The 22830-nt window shown below is 67.4% G+C and overlaps 2 protein-coding genes across 2 annotated transcripts; both read left to right on the top strand.

The window, feature by feature from the left end:
• Window positions 1–453: 453 nt before the first annotated feature.
• Window positions 454–2095, top strand: PPIA (peptidylprolyl isomerase A). Its single transcript, XM_068662351.1, has 5 exons — window positions 454–611; window positions 1138–1168; window positions 1268–1356; window positions 1472–1644; window positions 1746–2095. The coding sequence occupies exons 1-5, from the start codon at window positions 543–545 to the stop codon at window positions 1879–1881; spliced, it is 498 nt and encodes a 165-aa protein (XP_068518452.1). The 5' UTR covers window positions 454–542; the 3' UTR covers window positions 1882–2095.
• Window positions 2096–4190: 2095 nt separating this feature from the next.
• On the top strand, window positions 4191–22037 carry NUDCD3 (NudC domain containing 3). The gene is made up of 6 exons (XM_068662269.1): window positions 4191–4448; window positions 5293–5588; window positions 12072–12204; window positions 15906–16049; window positions 20963–21151; window positions 21361–22037. Exons 1-6 carry the CDS (start codon window positions 4260–4262, stop codon window positions 21469–21471), a joined length of 1062 nt encoding a protein of 353 aa, XP_068518370.1. The 5' UTR covers window positions 4191–4259; the 3' UTR covers window positions 21472–22037.
• Window positions 22038–22830: the final 793 nt, after the last annotated feature.

Here is a 22830-nt window from a genome sequence, read left to right as displayed (position 1 = left end):
TAGGGGGTGTCTTTATTTTTTTATTATTTTTTTGGGGGGGGGATGGGGTTGTTTTCTGGGGGGGGGTCCTGGGGAATTTGGGGGGGGGCTCAGACGCGCCCCCCCCCCCCCCCCCCCCAGGGCCGAGCCCCCCCCCAGGGCCGGGCCCCCCCCCCCCAGCCCCATCCGCAGCCCCCGCCCCATCCCCCACCCTCCACGCGCATGCGCGCCCCGCCCTGCTCCCCCCTCCCCCCCCCGGCCCCGCGCGCGCGCTCCTGGCCCCGCCCCCTCCCCACCCCGCCGCCCCCTCCCCGGCTTTTCCCCCCTCCCCCCCCCCTCCACTCCCCTCCTTCCCCGCCTTTTCTCAGCCGCCGCCTCCCATTGGCCGCCCCTCACGTCGCTCCGTGACGCGGCGGGCGGCGGTTGGGCGGCGCGGCTCGGGGGGCGGGCCCAGCCGGGGGGTATATAAGGGCGGCGGGCGGCCGCTCTCTTTCCGCTGCGCCGCGCTCGCCGCCGAGGACGCCGCCGCCGCCGCCTCCCCCCCGCCGCCGCCCGCCGCCGCCATGGCCAACCCCGTCGTCTTCTTCGACATCGCCGCCAACGGCGAGCCCCTGGGCCGCGTCACCTTCGAGGTGACCGCGCCGCTGAGGGGGGACCCGTGAGGGAACGGGGGGAGGAGGAGGGGGGGGCGGCTCCACGTGGCCCCCCCCCGGGAGAGGAAATTTGGGGAGGGGGCGGTGAGGAGAAAAAGGGGGGGGGGGGGAGGCTCCGGTGCGCGCCCCCGTGCGGCGAACAAAGGCGCGGGGCCGCGCACGGGGCCCGGCGGCGCTGCCCTGAGGCGAGCGGGCGGGGGCGGCCCCCAGCGGCCGCGGCTCGGCACCGCGAGGGGGGGGGGGGCGAGGAAGGGGGGGGGGGCACCGGGACCACCCCCCCCTCCCCCAGCCCCGGGATCCCCCCCCCTCAACGCCCCCGCCCCGCTCCCCCCCCCCTCACACCGCGGCCGCCGCCATTTTGTGACGGGGCCGTGCCCCCCCCTCAACCCCCCCCAGCTCCCATCCACGGGGGTCCCGGGGCTGCCCCCCCCCCCCCAAATAACCCCTCAGGGTCCTGCTGTTGCCGCCCCCCCCCTTTCTCACGGCCTCGCTCCTCTCCCCGCAGCTCTTCGCGGACAAGGTGCCCAAGACAGCAGGTGGGTACCTGGGGGGGGGGCTCAGCACCGCGCCCCCACCTCACCACGGGGCCGGGCTCACGGCGCTTTGCTTCTTTCTCCCCCCCCCCCCCCCCGCAGAAAATTTCCGTGCCTTGAGCACCGGCGAGAAGGGATTCGGCTACAAGGGGTCTTGCTTCCACCGGATCATCCCCGGCTTCATGTGCCAGGTGAGGGGTTTGTTTTTTGAGGGGTGGGGGCTGCAGGTTGGGATTTTGGGGGTGTTTTGGGTTTTTTTTTTGCCCCCCCCCCCAGCCCTGATCCCAAGGTGCCGCTCATTGGCAGGGCGGTGACTTCACGCGCCACAACGGCACCGGCGGCAAATCCATCTACGGGGAGAAATTCGCCGACGAGAACTTCATCCTGAAGCACACGGGGCCTGGAATCCTCTCCATGGCCAACGCCGGCCCCAACACCAACGGCTCCCAGTTCTTCATCTGCACGGCCAAGACCGAGTGGTGAGTGGGGAGGGGGGGAGAGCGGGCAGGACCCCCCCCACCCTGGGTGCTGCGGTGCCCTGGGGTGTGGGACACACACGGTGGTGGTGTCCCCCCCCCAGGTTGGATGGCAAGCACGTGGTGTTCGGCCGCGTGAAGGAGGGGATGAACGTGGTGGAGGCCATGGAGCGCTGCGGCTCCAAGGACGGCAAGACCAGCAAGCAGATCACCATCTCCGACTGCGGGCAGCTCTCCTAAAAACCCCTCCTGTGTCTTCACCAGCGACCATTCCGCCTGCCGGCCCCGGGGCAGCACGCCTGGCGCAGCCCCCCCGACCCCCCCCGAACCCCCCCAGTACCCCCCCCAGCCTTCCTGCTGCGTTTCGACTCGCCCGGGGTCTCGCCGCATGTGCCCAGCCCCGTGGGGCTGCGCAGTTCCGTTGTTGAGTCTCAATAAAACGAGTTAAATCACCCCCCCCCCCCGCGCTGCTTCTTCTTCCCCCGGGGGGGTGGGCAGCGCCCTGAGCAACCCCCCCGCTAAAATTGAGGCTGGGGGGGGGCAAATGGGTAGAGTTGGTGCTGGAGGAGGGAAACTGAGGCAGGAGCAGGGAGTGTGTGTGGGGGGAGGGCTCAGCACCCCCAAAATGCAGCTTTTTGGGGTGCCCCCCACCTTTTTGGGGGGTCATTGCCTCCACCCTCCTGTTCCCAGACAGCTGGGTCTGGATTTGGGGGGCTGAGATTTGGGGGGGGAGAGCTGAGAGCACCGGGGGGGCAGCTTTGGGGTATCCCAGTTTGGGGGGGGGGGGTGTTTGTGGGGTCCCAGTGCTCCCAGTAAGGGGTAATCCCAGTCCGGGGAGGCTCCCCAGTACAGTTTGGGGTCCCACCTTTGGGATATTCCCAGTTTGGGGCACCCTTCTGGCTCCAGTTTGGGGGGGGCGGTGGTCTTCGTGCGGGGGCTCCTGGTCTGGGGGAGTCCCAGTGCCACCAGTTGGGGTGGGTGGCGGGGCCTGGGAGGGTCCCTGCTCTCAGTATGGGGAGCCCCAGTGCTCCCAGTTTGGGGAGCTCCAGGTTTTGCTGGGGGTGTCCCAGTGTTCCCATTCCACCTGGAGTAAGGGGTGAGGCTCCCAGTGCTCCCAGGCAAGGACTGGAAGGATCCCAGTGCTCCCAGTTTGGGGGTGCCCAGCTGCGGGTGGGCTCCAGTGCTCCCAGTTTGGGAGATACCCCCGAAAATGTCCCATTGCCCCCAGCCTGGGGAATCCCCCCCCACAGCACCCCAGTGCTCCCAGTATGGGTGACGCCCACATGGGGAGCACCCCAGTGCTCCCAGTTTGGGGAACACCCACATCCCAAGGAGGACCCCAGTGCTCCCAGTTTGGGGAATATCCCCCTGCCCCTGCCCAGTGCCCCAAGTTTTGGGGACCCCCAGGAGGATCCCAGTGCTCCCAGTTCCCCTCTTCTTCCCCCCAGGAGGATCCCAGTGCTCCCAGTGCCCCCGCCCACCAGGAGGACCCCAGCACTCCCGGTTTGCCCCCATCCTCGGAGGATCCCAGTGCTCCCAGTTTGTTCTCCCCCCCTCCCCCAGAACATCCCAGTTCTCCCAGTTTACCCCCCTGGAGGATCCCAGTGCTCTCAGTTTGCCCCATCAGGAGGATCCTGGTGCTCCCAATGCCCATGCCCCAGAGGATCCCAGTGCTCCCAGTTTGCCCCCAGGAAGATCCCAGCACTCCCAGTCCCCCCCCCCCCCAGGAGGATCCCAGTGCTCCCAGTTCCCCCCCCAGGAAGATCCCAGTGCTCCCAGTTTGCCCTCAGGAGGATCCCAGTGCTCCCAGTTTGTCCCCCCAGGAGGATCCAGTGCTCCCAGTTTGTCCCCCCAGGAGGATCCCAGCGCTCCCAGTGTGCCCCCAGGAAGATCCCAGCACTCCCAGTCCCCCCCCCCCCAGGAGGATCCCAGTGCTCCCAGTTTGTCCCCCCAGGAAGATCCCAGTGCTCCCAGTTCCCCCCCAATGAGGATCCCAGTGCTCCCAGTTCCCCCCCTAGGAAGATCCCAGTGCTCCCAGTTTGCCCTCAGGAGGATCCCAGTGCTCCCAGTTTGTCCCCCCAGGAGGATCCAGTGCTCCCAGTTTGTCCCCCCAGGAGGATCCCAGCGCTCCCAGTGTGCCCCCCCAAAGGATCCCAGTTCTCCCAGTTTACCCCCCCGGAGCATCCCAGCGCTCCCAGTTCCCCGCACAGAAGATCCCAGTTCTCCCAGTTTACCCCCCCCCGGAGGCTCCCAGCGCTCCCAGTTTGCCCTCAGAGGATCCCAGTGCTCCCAGTCCCCCCCCCAGGAGGATCCCAGTGCTCCCAGTTCCCCCCCCCAGGAGCACCCCAGCGCTCCCAGTCCCCCCCCGGACGCTCCCAGCGCTCCCAGTTCACCCCCGAGCTGCGCCCCCCGCCCCTCCCCTCACGGGCGGGTCCCCCGCTGGGTCCCGGCGTTCCCCGGAACTCCGCAGCGCGGGGCTGAGTTTCCGGGGGGGGCTCCCTCCTCCGCTGTGTGTGTGGGGGGGACGCAGCGCGCGGCGGACCGGAAGCGCGGCGGGGCCGGGCCGGAAGCGGGGGCGGGCGGGAGGCGGTTGCCGTGGCAGCGGTGTCGGGGCCGCCATGGAGGCGCTGACGGAGCTGTACGACCAGGCGCTGCTCGGCATCCTGCAGCACGTCGGCGGCGTCGACGAGTTCCTGCGCGTCCTCTTCGGCTTCCTCTACCGAAAAACCGACTTCTACCGCCTCCTGCTGCGGCCCGGGGACCGCCTCGGCTTCCCGCCCGGCGCGGCCCAGGCCATGGCCCTGCAGGTACCGGCGGGGGCGGGGACGGGGCCTCCCGGGGGGGTTCCGAGCACCTCAGGAGGGTCCCGAGCCCCCCGGGCGGGCCCCGCGAGCACCGTGCGGCCGCAGGAGGGCCCCGGCCGTGCCCCCGGGGCTGTGCGGGGCCGTGGTGTGGCAGGGAAGGGGCAGAAGCCCCCCGGGGAAGGGGCCCGGTGCCCGCCCTGCCCCGTCCTTGGCCCTGCTGCCCGGCCCAGGGGGCAGCCAGCCGGGACCCGAGGGCTCGGAGCCCCCAGTCTGGGACGGGAGCCCCGCTGGGGGTGGGCACGGGGGTGAGCGCGGTGGGGGGGGTTGCGTGGAAAGGGCTTGGGGTGGTCCTGCAGCACCCCAGCCCCGACAGCCAGCCCTGCCGGTGCCCTCCCGGTGACTCGCAGGGACCGGCGGCTCCTCCTGCCCCGCAGGGATCTCATCGCCCCGCGGGCAGGGCGGGTTCGGCTTCTCGCTGACCAGCTGCGTTTTTTCTGCCTGAGCCACCGAGTTCTGGTCCCCAACGCCGCCGTCCCCACCTGTGGCTGCTGCTCCTCCACCTGCCCCGCTGGGAGCTCGGGGTGGGCTGGGGCCGCCTCGTCCCGCAGCCCCTTGTGGGGGCCAGGGCCCTGCCTGCACCGGGTGCGGTGGCTCTCGAGGCGGGCAGCGGCTGGGTTTGTTGGGGAGTTGGGCACCTGAGGCTCCGCAGGTGCAGGGAGCTCTGTGTGTGAGCTCTGCAGAGGGGAGGGGTGGCAGGCAGGGCCCCGAGCACGTACCCGCTCCCCTCTCCTTCCTCCCAGCCCCAAAACCAGAGCCTGACAGCCGGCCCCCGTTTACCCTCTCCCAGGCGTTCAAAGTCTTCGAGCGCATGGCCCGGCAGGACGACGAGAAGAGGCACCGAGAGCTGGAGGCGAAGCTGCGGAAAAAAGAGGAGGAGGAGGAGGCCGCCGAGAGGGTGAGAGTGGCCCCGGCCGCACACGAGGTCGAGGTGGAGACCACGGTGGAGCCCGGCCCCGCGGCGGAGACGGGGGAGGTGGCGGCGGGGCCGCAGGATTCGGCCGCCCCGGCAGAGCCCAGCCCAGCGCCAGCGGAGCCCCCGGGGGCCGCTGCCCCTGCGCAGCCCCAGCCCGCAGAGCTGCCCACGTAAGGGTCCCCGTTACGCTGCCCCTTCGTGGGGGGGAGGCACCGAGGGCCCTCTGGGGGGGAGGGTTCCCCTTGCGGGTTGTGGGGGGAGGGTGTGCGGTTATTTCCTCAAAACGTCCTCGTCCCACAGCCCCTCTGCGCTGTCCGAGCACCAGGAGGGGTCCCGCAGGGTCCCGCTCTGCCCGTCCTCGTGTTCCCGTCCCCAACACCCGGCTGTGCCGCGTTCCCCTGACCCGTGGCAGGATTTCTGTCCCCACTGCCCACACCGCGGGGCTGTGCCACAGAAGCACCGGCTGAATGTCACCCCCCGTGTCCCCAGGAGCCCCCGGTGGTGGCGGGGCCGGGAGGGGAAGGGTGCTGAGCCCAACGGGAGGGAGGAGAGGGGCTCGTGCTTGGCTCAGCCGGGTGACACGGGACAGAAACAGGAAAGGGAGAGGGGGGTGGAGGGGCTCGAGCCCCCTGCGAACGTTCCCCTGGGGCTTTACCTCGGGCCTCTCGGCGTCAGGGCTGCGGGGGGGCTGGTGCAGAGCCTGGGGGTGCTGAGCTGCCCCCCAGCTCCCTGTCCTCGCCGTGTCCCCGCTGCTGCCCCCAGCACGCCGCTTTGGGGCCCCGCACCGGGATATCTGCGCCCCCCCAGTGCCTCCACGGCTCGCAGGGGGCTGGGGGAAGGCGGCGGGGCCCAAAGTGGGGCCGAGCGGCCCCGCGCCGCGCCTGTAGTTGGTTCCTGCTCCTCTGGGGGGCACTGGAGCCCCCCGAAAGGCGCCCGGCAGGCTGTTAATAATTCACCCGCTCCCAGCAGAGCCTGCAGCCTGGAAATGAGGGGGGCACGGATAACGCGCAGGGCGAGCAGGGAGACGCAGCAGGAATATTTGGCACCTCCCTCCCCTCCCCGCTGCCCCCCGGGGTCTGCACAAAGCCCGGCGCTCGGCCCCACGTCTGCCAGCGCCCATCAGAGCCCCCCCGAGCACCTCGGGATCGCAGCTCCTGCAGGGGGAGAGCAGAACCCGGCCTGCTCTGCACCAAAAAAACACCAAAAAAGGATCGGGGGGGGTTGGGGGCCACCCCGCTGCTCGTGGCACCACACCGGGGTGGTTTTGGGGGCTGGAGGTGCTGCTGCGAGCTGTTGATGCGCCTTGGGCAGCAGCTCCCTGAGCCAGAGCAGGTGCCTGGTGTTTGTTTTCTCTTGGTGGATTCCTTTTTTCTCCCTGAGTTTCAGCCCTCGCGAGCCTCGGGCCTCGCTGCTGCTCCCCTTGTTGGAGCAGTTTCCCCTTCCCTTCTGCACGCTGCCCGGGGGCTTTTAGTCCTGCTCGGGTCGTCCTTCACCCCGTTGTGTCTCCCTCAGCAGCCCTGTCCTTCTCCCAGCCTTTACTCACTGCTGCCCGTTGGGATTCTCTGCTTCCCCTCCCATTTTTCCACCTCTGGGTTGCCCCAGTGGCACAGCAGGGCCGGGAAATCGCCTTTCAGCCACGTGCAGTGAGTGGCACCGGGCAAACCCTGCCCGAGCTCAGCCCTGCAGCACCTCACAGCGCCTGCAGCCTCACGATGGGGAAGGATTTCAACCCCTGAGCCCTCTCCTGCAGCAGCAGCAGCCCAGCTCGAGCACAGCACCTTTGGGAGGGGCTGAAACGCTTCAGCCGCAGCCCCAGCTCCCCCAGCCCTTGGCCTCAGCGAGCCCCCTGTGCCAGCCGGGGCCCAATTTGCCTCAATTTGCCTTAACGAGGAGCTCGAGTCCTGGGGCCGGCCTGCTGAGCTCAGCAGCTGGGTGTCAGCTCCCCTGTCACGCACTCCATCGCTCAGGGCTTTGGTTGCCCTACCAAGGTAGCGAGCTCCAAAATTAGGTCCCTGCACCAAAAATAACTAAATTAAAACCTATAAATTATTTTTTTTTTTCCTCTTAACAAGCAGAAAATCCCAGGGCTGGAGGCCGGGGGACAGCGTGTGCCTGATTCTTAGTCAAAAAGGAAAAAAAGCCGCCTGCTTGTTTTAACACAGTGCTGGTCACCCGGGGAAGGAAGGCGGCGTGGAAAACTACTGGGAGCCTGCGGGGCCTTGGGGTGGATGGGGCCACGTGTGGGCTGTGGGGTTTGGGGAGGTCCCTGCCCCACGCTGCCCAGGTTTTGGGGTGGTTTCTGCCCCCAGCTGAGCCTGGTTTGGCCCCGAGCCGGCCCCTCGGGGAGCTGTGCAGCCCTGGGGTGTGTGAGCAGGGTGCAGACAACAGCGATCTTGGGGGACTTTGCCCGGCGGGGCCGTGTCCCGCTGTCCTTGACCTACATTTCCCAGTGAAACCCAGCCCTCTGGTGACAGCTCCGGAGCTCCCCCGCGAGCTGGCGGTGCCGTGGAGGCGCCCGGTGGCAGCCACTTGGCTCCCTGAGCGGCTCCGGGGTCACCGGGAGATCAGCAGCGAGGGCTGAAACCTCCCCTGAAGGGCGCGAGCTCGGAGAAGGGCAAAGCTCTGGTGCCAGTGTCACCCCCCGGGGATAAAAGGTGCCCTCCAAAAGCAGCTGGGGGGGTTCTCCACCTCCTACCCCCCCACACACCTCAATAGGACACAGCCAGAAAAAGCCCCGGGGCCACCTCGTGTCCCTGCCCTGCTCCCGGGGCCGCAGCCGGCTGGATCCCGGCGCTTGTTTACTGCGGGTGTGAGCCGCGCCGTGAGGGGGGGTGCTGAGGGGGGGTTGGTATTCAGCTCGCTGAGCGCTCTGCCGGAGACCTAATTAGGTGAGGTGCGCGGCGTGCAGGGAGCCGGGAGCCTTCCCGCAGCACTGGGGGGGCCTCCAGCAGCGCGGCGGGGACACGAGCCCGCAGCGAGCCCTCCTCACGCCGCGGCGCTTCGCCGGCAAAACCGCGAGTGGCTGAACAGGAGGTGCCCGGCGAGCCGGTGCCGGGAGGTGTTAAATCCCCAGGAGGGGGGAGGCAGCTCTGGGCTCGCTGGCACAGGCAGCGGCAGGAGCGCAGAGCTGGTATTTTCCACGCACGTGATCCCTGCGGCTCGGCGAGTGCGGCTGCCCCAAGGGGCTGCACCCGGCGCCCCGCTCCTCGTCCTGAACTCGCCGCCCTCGGCGGCCTGGCTGCGGCACACGGGGTCGTTACGCCCCGAGCCCGGTGCCTGGTGCTGCGGGAAATGCCCCCTCGGGTCAGGCACGTGGGCGCCGTGTGCCTGGGTTTCTCTTTTTCCTCACTTGCTTGGAACTTCATTACTGCTTAATGAGATCTTTCCATTCTTGGCAACCTCTCGGGCCCGAGCAGGGCTCTGTGTGCCACGGGGGGCCGGGCACGGGGCCGGGCTGCTTGGTCCCTGCCCCTTGCTGCAGGGCGGCCTCGTGCGGCGCTGCCCTCTGCTTCCCCGGCTCTGCCAGGGGGCAGGGGACAGGGGCAGGCGAGGCTGCGTGTGGTCGGGATGTGCTTGGAGACCCGCTGAGGGGTGCTTGGGGGGGCAGGGGTGCTGCTGACGCCTCCTTTGGCCTCCGTTTCGGTTACTGGGCCTCTGCAGCGCCCGCCCGGCCTCCCCACACCGCCCTCCCCAGCCATGCCCTGTGGCACCGGCGGCGCTGCCTCTGCCGGATGGATGCTGCGAGTGAAAAATGGGATTTGAAGGAGAAAAGCGAGTCCCTCGGGATGGAGCCCCTGCTGAGCCCCTCCCGTGGCACGCCTCGGCCTCGGCACCTCCTCAGGAACGGCCACGCTGCCGGATCGAGCGCCCAGCGCCCGCGTCCTGGCCTGGAAACTCCTGGAAGAGGAACTCTGCGAGCTGCCCTACTTCTCCCTGCTCACGACGTCAAAGCAAATCCTTCAGCGCCCGGTTCCTGCCCCTGGCCGTGCGCGGTGCTGCTGGTGCAGAGCTGCTGCTGGAGCTGCTCCCCGAGGCGGGCGGTGGGTCCGGGCGGGCGTCCCCACGCTCACTCTGTGGCCGCTGCGGTGTCCGCAGGGCTCAAATCGCCACAGATCGCTGCCCTGCGGAGCTGGAATGAGGAAAGGCACCGAAATGTGCACGGGGCGAGCGGGGAACTCGCCCTGCTGCCGGTGGCACTGCCGCCTCGCCGGGTCCCCGCTCCCTTCTGCCGGGCTCTGGCCCCGCGCCGCGTGCGGCCGGGCTCTGACACGGTGACGGCACCGCCGCGCGCTGCGAAACAGCTTGGCTGCTTCTCGACGGTGCATTGTTAAAGGTTTCACCTCCCCCAAAATGACACATTGCGAGCAAAAATAGAACAAGACAGAACACACAGACCCACCCACACCATCCCCACCACCCGGCAGCCAAGTGCACGCGGTGCCAAAGCCCGGCGGTGCAAAGCTGCTGCTTTTTCACCCTCCCTCTCCTCAGCCCCGCTGCCACCTGCCGCCGACCCGAGCGACCACCGCAATGGGACGATCGCCGGCCACTGCGCTCCGGATCCGGCCCCTCCATCGGGCTCCTTCCCCTCGTCCTCCAGGAATCAGCCTTCGCCCGCTGGGCCCGGGGACGGAGCTGCCTCCTGGAGGAGCTGCAGCCCGAGGCCAACGAGGGAGCCTGCTCCCGCTGGGGATCCAGAGCAGATTCCTCAAGCACCACCAGCACAGAGGACACCGTGTGCTAAGCACGCTTGGACCAGGCAAAGATCTGGGCAGCAAGTCTCACACAAGGCGCTGCTGCCCCAGGAGGCGGTGTGGGGATGTCACCCTGTGACCGGGCTGGGGCTGTGTTTGCCACCCGAATCCGCGCTGCCCGCAGGGGATTTCACCACTTGGCCTGCTGCTCCGTGGAGGGTGCTGACAGTCAGGGGGCAGGGAGGAAAACTGCCACTGCCGCCGGTTCAGCAGCAAGGCTGGGCTGAGAGAATTGTGACAGAGACATGGCAGAGCACGCCCTGCCTCAGTTTCCCCGTGGAAGTGACCCAAATCAGACCGACTGCTCCTGGGGCAGCTGTGAAACCCTTCGTGCCTGCGTGCTGCAGTGCCGGCGTGCTTGGCGAGGACCCTGGAAGGCTCAAACCTCCCGAAGCACCTTGTCCTGCATCCACCCAGCCCCAGCACCTTCCTCCCGAGGAAGAGGAGCTGTTCAACCCCTGCTGTTTGCACAGAAGAGTTTTCTCCCCCCTCTGGCCTCGCTGGCTGGGGGCGACTCCGTGCTGCACCTTCTCCCTGGCACCTCACTGATGGATTTCAGAGAACTGATGGATTTCAGATGGATTTCAGGCGGGCAGTGCCGCGGGGTGCCGAAAAACCCACGTGTGTGGGGGTCGCGCTGGAACAGGATGGGGCTGATTTTATGGAAACACTCTCAGAAAGGGAAAAGCAGCCGGGCTGGAGCCCCAGATGGGTTCCTGGTACACCACGTAGGTGCCTGCTCCTGACCCAAGGACGTGGGGCAGAGGCAGGAGCAGCACGGCCTCTGCCCGGGCTCCGCAGCGAGGCACAGGGACGGCCTCTGGGGCCACCATCCTGGCAGCAAAGCCCTGCCCTGGGGACAGGCCACGTGGGGGTGACACCCGCCGGGGCACGGCTCCGGCTCTCCCCGTTTCTGCCCCTCGGGAGCCCGGTGGCCGCTCGCAGCCCGTTCGCCTCCTCCGGTCCGGGGGCGGCTTGGAAGCCGACAGCTGGAGCCAACCAGCGCGAGCGCCGGGTTCGGCGCTGCCATGCCAACCCCGTTTCCATGGCAATTGGCACCCAATGGGTGAACGCCAAGCAAGGCCAAAATTCCCCAGAAAAAGGGCTGCGCTGCCCCCCAAAACCACCCGCCTGGGGCCACCGGGGCCGGGAGCCCGCAGCCGCTCGGCGCAGAGCCACGGCAGGACACGGGTGGCCATCGCTGGCCATGAAGGAGAAAAAATCACCCCCATGTGCACACAGACCCCTCGACAAACCCCTCTGAACATCTCCCGAGCCTAATTTAATTAAAACCCTTGGATTTTACGTAATCCTCGGGGCACGGCACTTGCTGGAAGCCGCCCCCACCCGCTGCTGGCACGGGCCCCCCGGTGTGGGGGTGTCAGGACTGGCTGCCCCCTGGGGCTGCTCATCCTCTGCGCCCCTACAAGAAGTGCCACAGCCCCGGGCTGAGTGCTCGGTGTGCACCGAACCCCCCCAGCACAGCTCTGCCTTCTGTTAGCGCCGTGGCTGTTGTCAGAACAGATTTGGGTTCGGTTCCCCACACCGTGGGAGGTTTTAGTGGTGTGGGTCCGCAGCCTGCCGGAGTCAAAGGAAAGCTCCCCGCAGCTGGGAGCGTATCGAGGGTTGCTTATCAGTCTGATAACCCCCCCAGACTCCTCGCGTGTCTCTGGAGGAAGCGCCCATCTCCCCGCGAGTCCTTTTTGTGGTCCCATGCCCGTCGTGGTGTGTGCCGTGTCCGCTTGGGGTCTCCGGGCAGCCTTCTCCCTGCCCCGTATGCCCAGAGGCCGGGCCCACAGAGTGCCTGAGCCAAGGCCCTGCCCTGCTCCTTGCTCCCTGCTCTCCTGTTCCCTGCCCTCTCCAATCTGCTCAGCGTGTCGCCTTTTTTTCCCTCCCCAGGAGACAGGAGCAGTTCCAGACAAACCCCGACAGCTACAACGGGGCCGTGCGAGAGAACTACGCCTGGTCCCAGGACTACAGCGACCTGGAGATTAAAGTGCCGGTGCCCAAGCACATCGTAAAGGGCAAACAGGTAAAACGGCTCGGAAGGTTTGGCCTCCAGCATCTCCCTCTCCCCTGGGTGCCCAGCTGCCTCCGGAGCCGTGCGTGGAGCGGGGAGGCTCCTCAGCCCCCTGCCCGTCCCTCAGACTGGGGAGCGGGACGGGGCCGTGCCTGGTTCCCGTTGTTCAGCACCCCAGTGGGGTTCCTTGGTGCTGCTGGGCCCTTTCTGTGCCTTTTCCTCCCGTTCCACCTCCTGCAAGCTCACGCCCAGGTTTCTGAGCCCTGCCTCCTGCTGCGGCCGCCCGCCACGCGCACTCGATGGGGCTCACCTTCCCCCCGAGCACCCCAGCTGCTGTGGCCGTGTGAGGAGCCTGGTGGCAGGGCTCCTCTGGCTCCAGAGCGGGCTCAGGCTCCAAGTTTGAACTCTGGGGACTTTCCCAGCGCCCCCCTGCCCGCAGCTGATTTGGTGTTTTTCCATTTGGGAAGCCCGCGCTGCCCCACCTCCCGTTCTCTGCTTGCAGGGCAGCTGCAGTGAGCACGCTTGGGTTTGTTCTCCGGCTCCAGCCCACACAGCTCCTCGCCATGCCAACAGCCTCGTTGGCAGCAGCGACCCGGACTGGAGGGGCGATGGAGCAAGGGGACAGCGGGGGCCCCGCGAGATGCAGCGTCCCCAGTGGGTCTCCAAAGCAAAGCCAGGCCGCTCCTTGGCAGGGTTTGGGGTGTCCGGGCGGATTTTCCATCCCCTCTGGATCGTATTGCGATCACGATGCCTCTCCCTGCACCGGGAGCTGCCAGGGAGTTGTGCCCTTGCCATAAAAGCAGCGTCATGCTTTGCCTACCCCGTCCTTTGCCGCCCAGAGATGCGGGGGCCTTGCAGGTGCTGCGAGGAGCTGGGACAGGACGCGCTTTTCTGCCCTGTCTCTCCTCTGCTCCCTTCAGGCAGCTCTGCCATAGGCGTGTGTGCTGCCAGCAGCCCCAAACGCCAGCAGGTTCGCATCCCTGCAGCCTCCTTGCCCCAAACTCTGTCCCTCCACCCTGCCTGGCCCCACACTGCACGACACCCTGGGGTAAATTTGGTTCTGCCGAGCCTGGCCCGGGGCCTGCCCGGCCCTCTTGGGCGATTGATAGCTCCGATGCGAGGCTTTCCGTGTCCTGGCGAGGCGTCTCCTGCTCTTTGGTTCCTGCCTTGCTCCCGGGGCTTCTCTTGGCACCTCGCAGCCAGGTTTCATTTCACAGTGAGTCCTGGCATCTCTTCCAGCCGTGGGGGGCTGCGGGCTGGGTCACAGGCCAGAGCTGGCTGCTTCAAAGCGATTTTGGAGCTAGAGAGGCTTAGGGCACGGTATCGATGGCTCCTGCAAAACAGGAGCCTTCCCCTGCATTCACCACGCAGCTTCATCTTCTAAAAAAATTATCAGCTCCTCGGCTTCTGCCTGCCAAGGCGAGATTAAAAATCTCCCCCATTTGGTCCCCAGGCTCGGAACATGCCTGGCTCTAATGCTGCTCAAAATCTTCCTTATGACACTTTTTGGATTCCGGCTGTTGCTATGGCACATTTTCGCTCGGGCAAGCTTAAGGTTTCCTTGTATGGAGCTCCACGGAGTGTCCGTGGAGCGGGATCGGGAGAAGGGGTAGGTGGGAGCGCTTCCTTTACGCTCCGCACCGCTCTGATCTACTTACAGGCGCAACAGGGGCCCGCGGATCCGAGCGCTTCCCAGGCACTTAAATAGAGATAATGACAACAGCCTCTCTTTTCTGCCTGGCTCGGAGGAGATGAGCTAGATTCGCTCCTAGGTTTGTGTTTGCTTGTTTGATTTGCGTGGGCGGGCGTGGGCGTTCTAGCGCGCACTGAAATCGCCGCGCTGCGAAGCCGTGGCGGAGAGCTGGGCCCCGCACTCCCTCGAGGGGTGCGGGCGGCCTTGGAGCCGTGGGCTCCTGCGAGCCCCCCGGGCTGCTTCCCTGGCGTGAGGGCTTCCAGCCCTGCTGCAGGTCCCGTCCCCGGCTGCCTCCGCAGCCCTCTGCTGCCCGGGGGGCTCGTGGCGAGGAGCGGGCGGCGCCGTCGCTTCGCGCTCTGACCGATGGCGCAGGCAAAGAGGCTGCACAGAATCCTGGACCCCTTCTTCCCTCTGGGTGTCTCCGCGCCCTTCTCCCCTGCCTTTGTCTCCCCACGCTGCCCTTTGGATTAGGAGGAGGCACGTTGCATTTTGCTGCAAACAACAAGCCTTGCCCTAGCCCCCGTCTCCTCCCCAGCACCCGTGGCCCCATTTGAAGCGTTGCCGCAGGTTTCCCTGTGCCGAGAAGCTGCCTGTGCGGCCTGCTGCCTGCTGCCTGCTGCCAGAGCTGCCCCCCGGCCCCACAAGCCGCCCCGTGGGGCTGCCTCGGAGCGCAGCCTGCCTCGCCTTGACTCGTCCCCTTCCCCTCGGATCCCACAGCCGTGACGCTGTGTCTGCGCCCTGGGCACTGCCGCGGGGCTGGGGGCATCGGAACCCCTCCCGCTGAGCCCCTGATGGTGGCAGGGGGTCTGGCCGTGCTGGGGACGGGTCCCGCTTCCACCCGGCCTCCTCTGCTCCCATCCAAGCCGCGGTGTTTCCTCGGCCCTGGCCGGTCCGGGGGCTCTGTCAGGCGGCAGCGGCCACGCAGCCGTGGTGCCGGCCCCGAGCGGCGCGGCTCTGCCCGGCTCTTGCCTGTGTGGTGCTAGTGAGTCACTGGAAATCTCCTAGGTAATGGATAATGTAATAACGTTTCAAATGAGATCTGCAGAGCAGGAGGAAGATCTGGGGGAACTCTGGGAGAGAATGCAGGCAAATCTCACCGCAGTCTCCTCCTCTCAGGCGAGGGACCGGAGGGCTCCGACCGCCCCTCTCCGGCCACGTCCTGCCCCAGCCCCGCTTGGGCTCGGCGCTGGCGCGGCTCCGTGCTGCCGGGAGGGGAAGCAGCATATGGCCTGGCCTCTTCGGAGACCGAGGCAGCGCCGTGCCACCGGGCGAAGCCGCAGTCTGCCTCTGTCCCCCCGGGGGCAGCCGTGCCACCTCGGCGGCGGGTTGGAGCAGGGTTCCCCATATGGCTGCCCCGGGAGGGAGCTGGCCCCGTTCCGTACGGAGCTGCCTCGTCCCCTCGCCCCGCGCCCCTCGCAGCCCCCCGGCACCCAGCCAGGAGCTTGGTCTGAGCCCAGCGCTGGCTCTGCCAGGGCCGTCGGCCGCAGGCTCAGCAGCCAAATGAAGCCAGGGAGCACGCCTTTGGGCTGTGGCAGCAGAAGCCGGGGGAGCTGTGGTGTGGGGCTGAGCCTTCCCGGGTCAGAAAGCCCCGGACCTGCAGGTCACGGTGTTGGCCACGCTGTGCTCCAAACAGCTCGGTCACAGTGAGCAGGCACCTGGCCCCTGCACGCTGTACGGAGGAGGCCCGCGGTGCTGGTTTGCTCTGGGGGGAAACTGAGGCACGGGGGAAACTGAGGCATGGGGAAGCGGCTGCGGCAGAGCCAGCTGGCGTGGGTCCCTCTGGGGCTCTGCGTGCCGGGCCCTGCTGCCTGCCGTTCCCAGGAGAGGTTTCTTTTCCTCTCCAAGCTGTCGCTGTTTGCTCTGAAGTGAGGGTGGGATTCCCACCCTGCTGCTCCGCGCAGCCCTGATGGCTCTTCTCGCTCTCTCATCCCCAGCGAGTGCACTTGACCCACACCCCGACCAGCGCAGCGAGAAAGCGAGCAGGAGCCTCCCTGCTTATTTTCTCTCCCTGTGTTTCCAGGTGTCTGTGGATATCAGCAGCGGCGCGATTCGCGTGGCGGTGCTGGAGGGCAGCAGCCAGCGCGTCCTGATGGAAGGGAAGCTCACGCACAAGATCAACACGGAGAGTTCCCTCTGGAGCCTGGAGCCGGGGAAGTGCGTTTTGGTAAGGGCTGAGCGCTGCCGCCGCGTCGCTGCGCCTCGCCTTGCAGCTCCCCTGGGCTTGACCTGGGAATCTGCAGCAGCTGGAGGCTGGAGCCAGACCTGGCCGTGTCCCACGCCACCTTTCTCTGGCTCTCCCCGTGCAATATCCAGCTCGCGCTGCCCTCGCCTGCGTGCTGGGCGAAGGGAAGCCCCCGTCCCTCATTTCTGCCCTGTGCTGGGTTTCTCACGCACGCCGCCAGCCCTGCTGGAGGCCATCGCTGCGGCCACTGCTCCCTTTCCCTTCCCTGCCACCCCAGCGCCGTGCATCTTCCTCGTTGAGGTGGTTTGGGGGCTGTTGCTGCCCGGCAGCTCACTGCTGCTGCACTCCCAGCCTCGGTACGTGTTTCTGGTGTGCTCCAGCGACCCAGGGGTGGTTCTGCTCCCCGCTGCGCTGGGGACCCAGGGGATTTGCCCCAGCCGGAGCTGTCCTGGGCTGCCCGTCAGCCTGGGGCCTCGCGTGTCTTCCCCATCAACCGGTTGCCAAATTCTTGTGCGGGTGTTGGGGCCTCCAGGAGCAGGGTCTTGGCACCTGTTGCCATCTTTGCCTTCTCCTTCCCACCAAGAGCCCACCCCAGAAGCGTTTCAGGAGCTCTCAGGGGCTGGCAGCAGCCCCAGGAGAGGTTCCGAGGCCAGGGTCCGGCAGCCGCGGTGCTTCCTGGCCCCGTGTGGGGCCACGAGGTTTCGAGGCAGTGCGCTCACCTCTCGCCCCGCATCACGAGTGGGGCAGCTGACGGGCACCCAGAGCGCGTTGCCGGGACCAGCGAGGGAGGCGGTGTTTGGTGAAGAGCCGGAGGAGGACGGGAGCAGCGCGCGGGTGGAGCGAGACTCGGGGCCTCCCGCAGCGACCGCGGGCAGCGCGAGGAGCCGGCCCCTCGCCTCCAACCCGAGCTGAAGGCAAGAGCCTCAAATTAGCACGGGCGCAGGGTTGTGAGGATCTCCAGCTGGCTGCCAACATATTGATGGTGGGATGAAGTTTCTCTTGAAGAATTGTAAGGTAACTGGAGCAGAGTGAGTAATTCTCGCCCGGGAGCGTCTCCTTTTCCCGTGCGCAGAGTAGCCGAAGACTCCTCGCGGTTCATTCATGGGAGCTGCCCAGCCACTCGCTAACGAGCTGCCGAGATCTGCTCCTCTCAGGGGCGTGTTCCTGCCCCCCTGTGCGCCTCCACGTGTGGCACAGCCCCTGGCCAGCTCCCTCATCCTGTGAGTGTCCTCATTGCCACACCGCGAGGCGCCGGTGCCTTCCCTGCAGGGCTTCGGGGAGGGGACGCAGCCAAAACTCGCAAGGTGCTGACGTTGGAGTCGCCAAGACGCCATCGGTGTGGTGTGGGACACCTCGGGGGCTCTGTTTGGAGAAAATCCACGTGCTTGTGGCCCGTGGTCCTAATCTGCTGCAGTCCCTGCGAGCTCGAACCCAGCGCTGAGGCTCGGTGGAGGCGAGACCTCTCCTGCCTGGTCCCATCCCTTGTGGGGGCCGTAATCGCCCTCCCCTCTGCCCCAGCTCTTGCCCTGAGCAGGTCGATGTCCCCCGGCTCTGCCTTCATTCACCTCCCCGGCGCTCCCCTCCATCCCTCCCGCAATCCCGAGCGCCTCCCCTGCTGCGTGGCACCAGGCCTGCCCCTGCCGCCTCGCCCCTCGGCACGCTCACAGCTTGTGCGAGCTCCCAGCCGAAGGAGAAACCCAGCGGGGCCTCATTTCAAGGCCGGGTGCTCCGCCGGTCCCCGGGTGCTTGCTCTGTGCCTGCTCCCACCCAGGATCGTGGCCCCGGCCCGCGCCAGGCCCCGGCTCTCAGCCCCGTGCTCTCCCTTCCCTGTCACGCCCGCTCGCTTGTCAAAAGCGAGATGAAAATAGATCCGCAGGAGCTGTTTTTAGCAGGCTCCGCTGGGTGTTGTGCACAACACGTTTTGGGATTATTTTCGTTGTTGAGGATTTTTTTTTCCCCCCTCCGTTCCCTCTCTTTTTCTCCTCCTTTCCGACGTTTGTTGTCCGGGCTTGGGCTTTTGTCACCGAGCCCTGCCTTGAGCAACTCTTACAGCCTGCAGCTTGTCAGCTCCCGAGCCACGAGGCCGAGGGAACAACGATCTGCCGGCGCTCCCCGACCTCCCCGTACCGCTGGGAGCGATGCCCGCGGCCGTCCTGCTGCCCCCTCCACGGCTTCTGCCTCCTGCTGCCCGCTGGGCAGGCCGCTGCTGCCTCGGAAGGGAAGCAGGTGGTGAGAGGTTTTCTCCCAAGACCTACTTACATCCCTTGGCAGCGTCTCTGACAAGGTATTTAGGATCAGGGAGGAAACCTCGTGCTGCGGCACAGCCCAGCTCCTGCAGCGAAGGGCGGCAGCCCTCCTGGCGGGGCTGGGGACACAGGAGGAGGGGACACAGCACCACATCCGTGCCGCTGCCACCGCTCAGGCTCTCAGCGTGTGGCTGAGCCCCCTGCGTGGGGACAGCCCGGTCCCCTCGGGGTGGTCTCAGACACCTGCCCCGGGAACCATGGCACGAGGACACCATGGCACGAGGTCACCATGGCATTAGGTCACCATGCCAGCTTCAGCCACGATGTGCCCCCCATCACCTCCTTCCCCACGGTGTCCCATTGCAGAAGGTGCTTCTGACCCCATGGGTGCATTTGGCATCTGCCAAAAAAAAAAAAATGGAAGCAGAGGCACGAGGTGCTGCCTGACCGAGAGCCCGGCACGCTGCAGGAACCCCATCCTGCCTCCGGCAAAAGGCCGCCAGCACTTTCAGGAGCCCCCCAGGGCTGGGCTGTGCAGCAGCAGCTTTGAGTTTCAGGCCAGGCTTTTGCCTTGTCTCGGAGCGAGCAGCGTAACCAGGTCGCGGTGTGTCCTTGTGAAGGAGCCCTGTACCCGCCGTGCAGGCCCCTCGGGGCTTTGCGTGGGCCGCATGCGGTGGGGCCATGGCTCTCAGGCACCGCATCGCCCGGGCTGAGCGCTACGGGACCGGCCACCGGCCGCCTGCTCTCCCCCACTTGCCCTCCTCGCACCCACACACTCGCCGAGGCTCCCTCCTGCGTCTCCGTCCCACAAGCTCTTGTAGCCCCCGCGCCCAGCCGAGGGAATCAAGAGACAGGGGCGCGCCCGAGAGCTCAACCCGAGCCCAGCAGATCCCACCCTGGGAGTCGAGCTGCCCGCAGCACGCAGTCCGGCCCCGCCGAGATCCAAAAAAACCCCAACCCCGAGCTGGCAGAGCTCCGCCGAGCCCCGCGGGCAGCTCAGAGGCTCGTGTTTGAAAGTGGGACTCCAGCCTCGGAGCGAGTCCCACTTTCGGCTCTCTCCCCCTGGAATACGGGGGAAGAGCGAATTCCCCCCGCGCGCGCAAGGTGGGCTGCAGAGGTTAATTAATTGCTGTTTGCAAAGCACTCGGCGCTGGAGCGATGCGCACCGTGGAAAAGCTGGCGAGGAAATGAATAATTCTGTCCTCCCAGCAGGGTGGGAAGCGGTATGCGGTAAATAAAGCCAGGGCCACGCACGGGGCGGGGAGGAGGAGAGGATTCCTGGGTCGCCGCGCGCGGCCGCAGCTCCTCTGCCTTTCACCGGAGGCTGCGGCCCCCCGGGGGCTTCCCTCCAAGTCCCACCCGGGCTCTTTATCCAGGCCCCAGCGGTCACGGGGTGCTTGGCACCGGTGGCAGGCGGGGATGTGGTGGGGAAGGGAGAGGGGACGGGTTTTCCTTCCCACCTGGGTGGGCAGCGGGGCTGGGAGCCCCCGGCGCCGTTATCCCCCGTGGAAAGTGCAACCGAGCAGTTAGGAGGAGAAGCAGCTCGCCCGTCTGGCTGGCAGAACTAACGCCTTCCTTCCCCGGGCTGCAATATTGTACCAGCTCCACGCTCCCCGCAGGATTAAGCCCCAGCCGCCCCCTCCTGCATTAATTGGTTCCTTCCTTCGCACCAGGGCCAGCCGCCCGGCTCCGTGCCGCTCGTGGCCGCCCGTGCTTCCCTCCAGAGCCGCTGAGCTTCTGGGGAGGTTTCGGCTAAATTGTATTGTCTGCCTTTATTGATGATTTTGCAGAGGCGCCAACGAACGCCATAAATCTTCCGTGCTGCTGGGATTATTGCTAAAATAATATCGGGGAAAAGCAGCCCACCCCTCTCCTCCGAGCCAAAGGAAAGGAGCGAGTCGGGGACACGGGCACCCAGCGCTGCCGCCCGGCTCGCGGCTCGTCCACCCGGGAGGCTCGCGGCTCGCTCCCCCGGCGGGGCAGGGCCCCGAATCCTGGCGGAGAGGGGATGGCGCAGGCAGGAGGCAGGCGCTCGCGGCGAGCACGGGCGGCGCGGAGCAGCGGGTGACATTTCAGCCTCCTTCGCCGCCCACGCGCCCGCACGCGGAGCGAGCCCCTGGGGGAGCCGAGGCGAGGGCTCTTTCTGGGTTAGCGCAACGCGAAGGGCCGCCGGCAGGGCCTGGGTTTCTGAATCCCCCCCCCCAGCACATCTGGACGGGTCCCCAGGTGCTCGGCTCGCCCCCTGGAGCAGCGCAACCTCGGCTGCCGGGGGGATGCTGAACCCAAAATTGGGTTCTGAGGTCCCTGTAGCTTGAGATGGGGCAGCAAAGTACTGGGGAGGCACCGAATCCCCCAAGGAGGCACCAAAACCCCCTGGGGAGGCACCAAACCCCTGGGGAGGGGGGCTTGGGCTGTGCCTGCAGCAGGGGGGTCCCACCAACCCCTCGGAGCGCTGTGGGTGTCTCACCCCCTCCTCCAGCCACGGGAAGGGGGTGGTGAGCGGGGCCCCCGCCTCAGCCCTGCTCTGTCTGGAGCTCCGGTGGCACCGCTCGCAGACGGGCCCAAAGGGGGGGGCTCCATCCCCAGGGCGGGCGGGGGGCTCCGTGCCCGCCGCCCTCTGAGCCCACCCCTCGTCCCCGCTGTCCCCAGATCAACCTGAACAAAGGGGACGAGTACTGGTGGAACGCCATCCTGGAGGGCGAGGAGCAGATCGACATCGACAAGATCAACAAGGAGCGCTCCATGGCCACGGTGGACGAGGAGGAGCACGCCGTGCTCGACCGCCTCACCTTCGACTACCACCAGAAGCTGCAGGGCAAGCCGCAGAGCCACGAGCTGGTAGGTGCCCCCCCCCCCAGCACCGCCCCGGGTGGGGGGCGCTGGGCCCCTCGCCTCCCTCCCTGCCTTGGCTGCGGCCGGCGGCGCGGCCCCGCAGCTCCCCGGCCTTCCTGGGCATGGCCGCCTGCGGGATTTGCCATCTTTTTGGCCAAAAAAAATGGGGGTTTGGGGCCAGCCCCAGCCTGACGGGTGCCGCCGTCTCTTTGCAGAAGGTGCACGAGATGCTGAAGAAGGGCTGGGACACCGAGGGCTCCCCGTTCCGCGGCCAGAAGTTCGACCCCTCCATGTTCAACATCTCCCCCGGCGCCGTGCAGTTTTGACCCCGGCGAAAAGCGGCCGAGAGGCGAGGCGAAGAGAGAGGAGAAACCCACCCGAAAACCACCGCGGGACTCGGGGCCTCGCGCCCGGTGCCCCCCCAAAACCCCTCTCCGACAGCCGCAGCCCCATCCCTCGGGCACCGGCACCGGCACCGGCCGGGCTCGGCGTTTCCGCGTGCGTGCGGAAAATGCAGATTTACGCCCCGTCACCAAGGCAACCCGAGCGGCTGGGACCCTTCTCCTCGCCTCGCCTCGCGCTGGCGACGGCTCCGTTGTTTTTCAGGAATAGACGGAGCTGCCTGGGTGACATAATTATTATTTTTGGTCCTTCAGGATCCTTCTGGGTTTTGCTTCTGGGGGTGCGGATCCCTCCCCACCCCGGCCCCGCGCCGCTTCGCCCCTCGCGCGCAGAGGTGGCCGGGGTGGCCCCGGCTGGGTTTGTGGGTCGGGGGGCCCCGCGCCCCTCCTGTGCCCGCCCGACTGCCCTGGGCCCCCCCCAGTGTTATGGGGTTGGGGGCCCTCATCCTGCCCCCACCTCCCCTTGGGCTGCAATAAACGCGTTTCTCTGAGCGCGGGGCGTGAGAGTGGTTGGGGGGCGCTGCCACCCGGGGGGACACTGCCACCCATGGGGACACCGTCACCCCTGGGGACACCTGCCATCTGTGGGGACACTGCTACCTGTGGGGACACCACCGCCCATGGGACACCGCCACCCGGGGGGACACTGCCACCCATGGGGACACTGCCATCTGTGGGGACACTGCTACCTGTGGGGACACCACCACCCATGGGACACTGCCACCCATAGGGACACCGCCACCCCTGGGGACACTGCCATCTGTGTGGGTGCTGCTGCCCATGGGGACACTGCTACCTGTGGGGACACTGCCATCTGTGGGGACACCACCACCCATGGGACACTGCCACCCATAGGGACACACGGGGACACTGCCACCTCTGGGGACACCGCTGCTGCTGCTGGGAATACCACCGCCCCTGTGGGGACATCACTGCCCGTGGGGACACTGCCACCCACGGGGACAGGGCCACCCGTGGGTCACGGCCACCCACAGGGATGCTGCCACCCATGGGGACATCGCCACCCGTGGGGACACCATTGCTGGTGGGGACACGGTCACCCACGGGGACACGGCCACCCACAAGGACATGGCCACTCATGGGGACATGGCCACCCACAGAGATGCTGCCACCCATGGGGACATCGCCACCCGTGGGGACACCACTGCGGGTGGGCACCCTGCCCCCCCAGGGACACCCCGCCGTCCCTCCCGCCCCCACCGCCGGCCCAGGCCGCCCCCGCTGCGGTGTCCCCAAGTCCCGGGGGGTCCCGTGGGACCCATG

The sequence above is a fragment of the Anas acuta genome, chromosome 27 (assembly GCF_963932015.1).
Source record: "Anas acuta chromosome 27, bAnaAcu1.1, whole genome shotgun sequence".
NCBI classification, from domain to species: Eukaryota; Metazoa; Chordata; class Aves; order Anseriformes; family Anatidae; genus Anas; species Anas acuta.
Note: the sequence above shows the minus strand (reverse complement) of the source record. Positions and strands in the feature narration are given on the sequence as shown.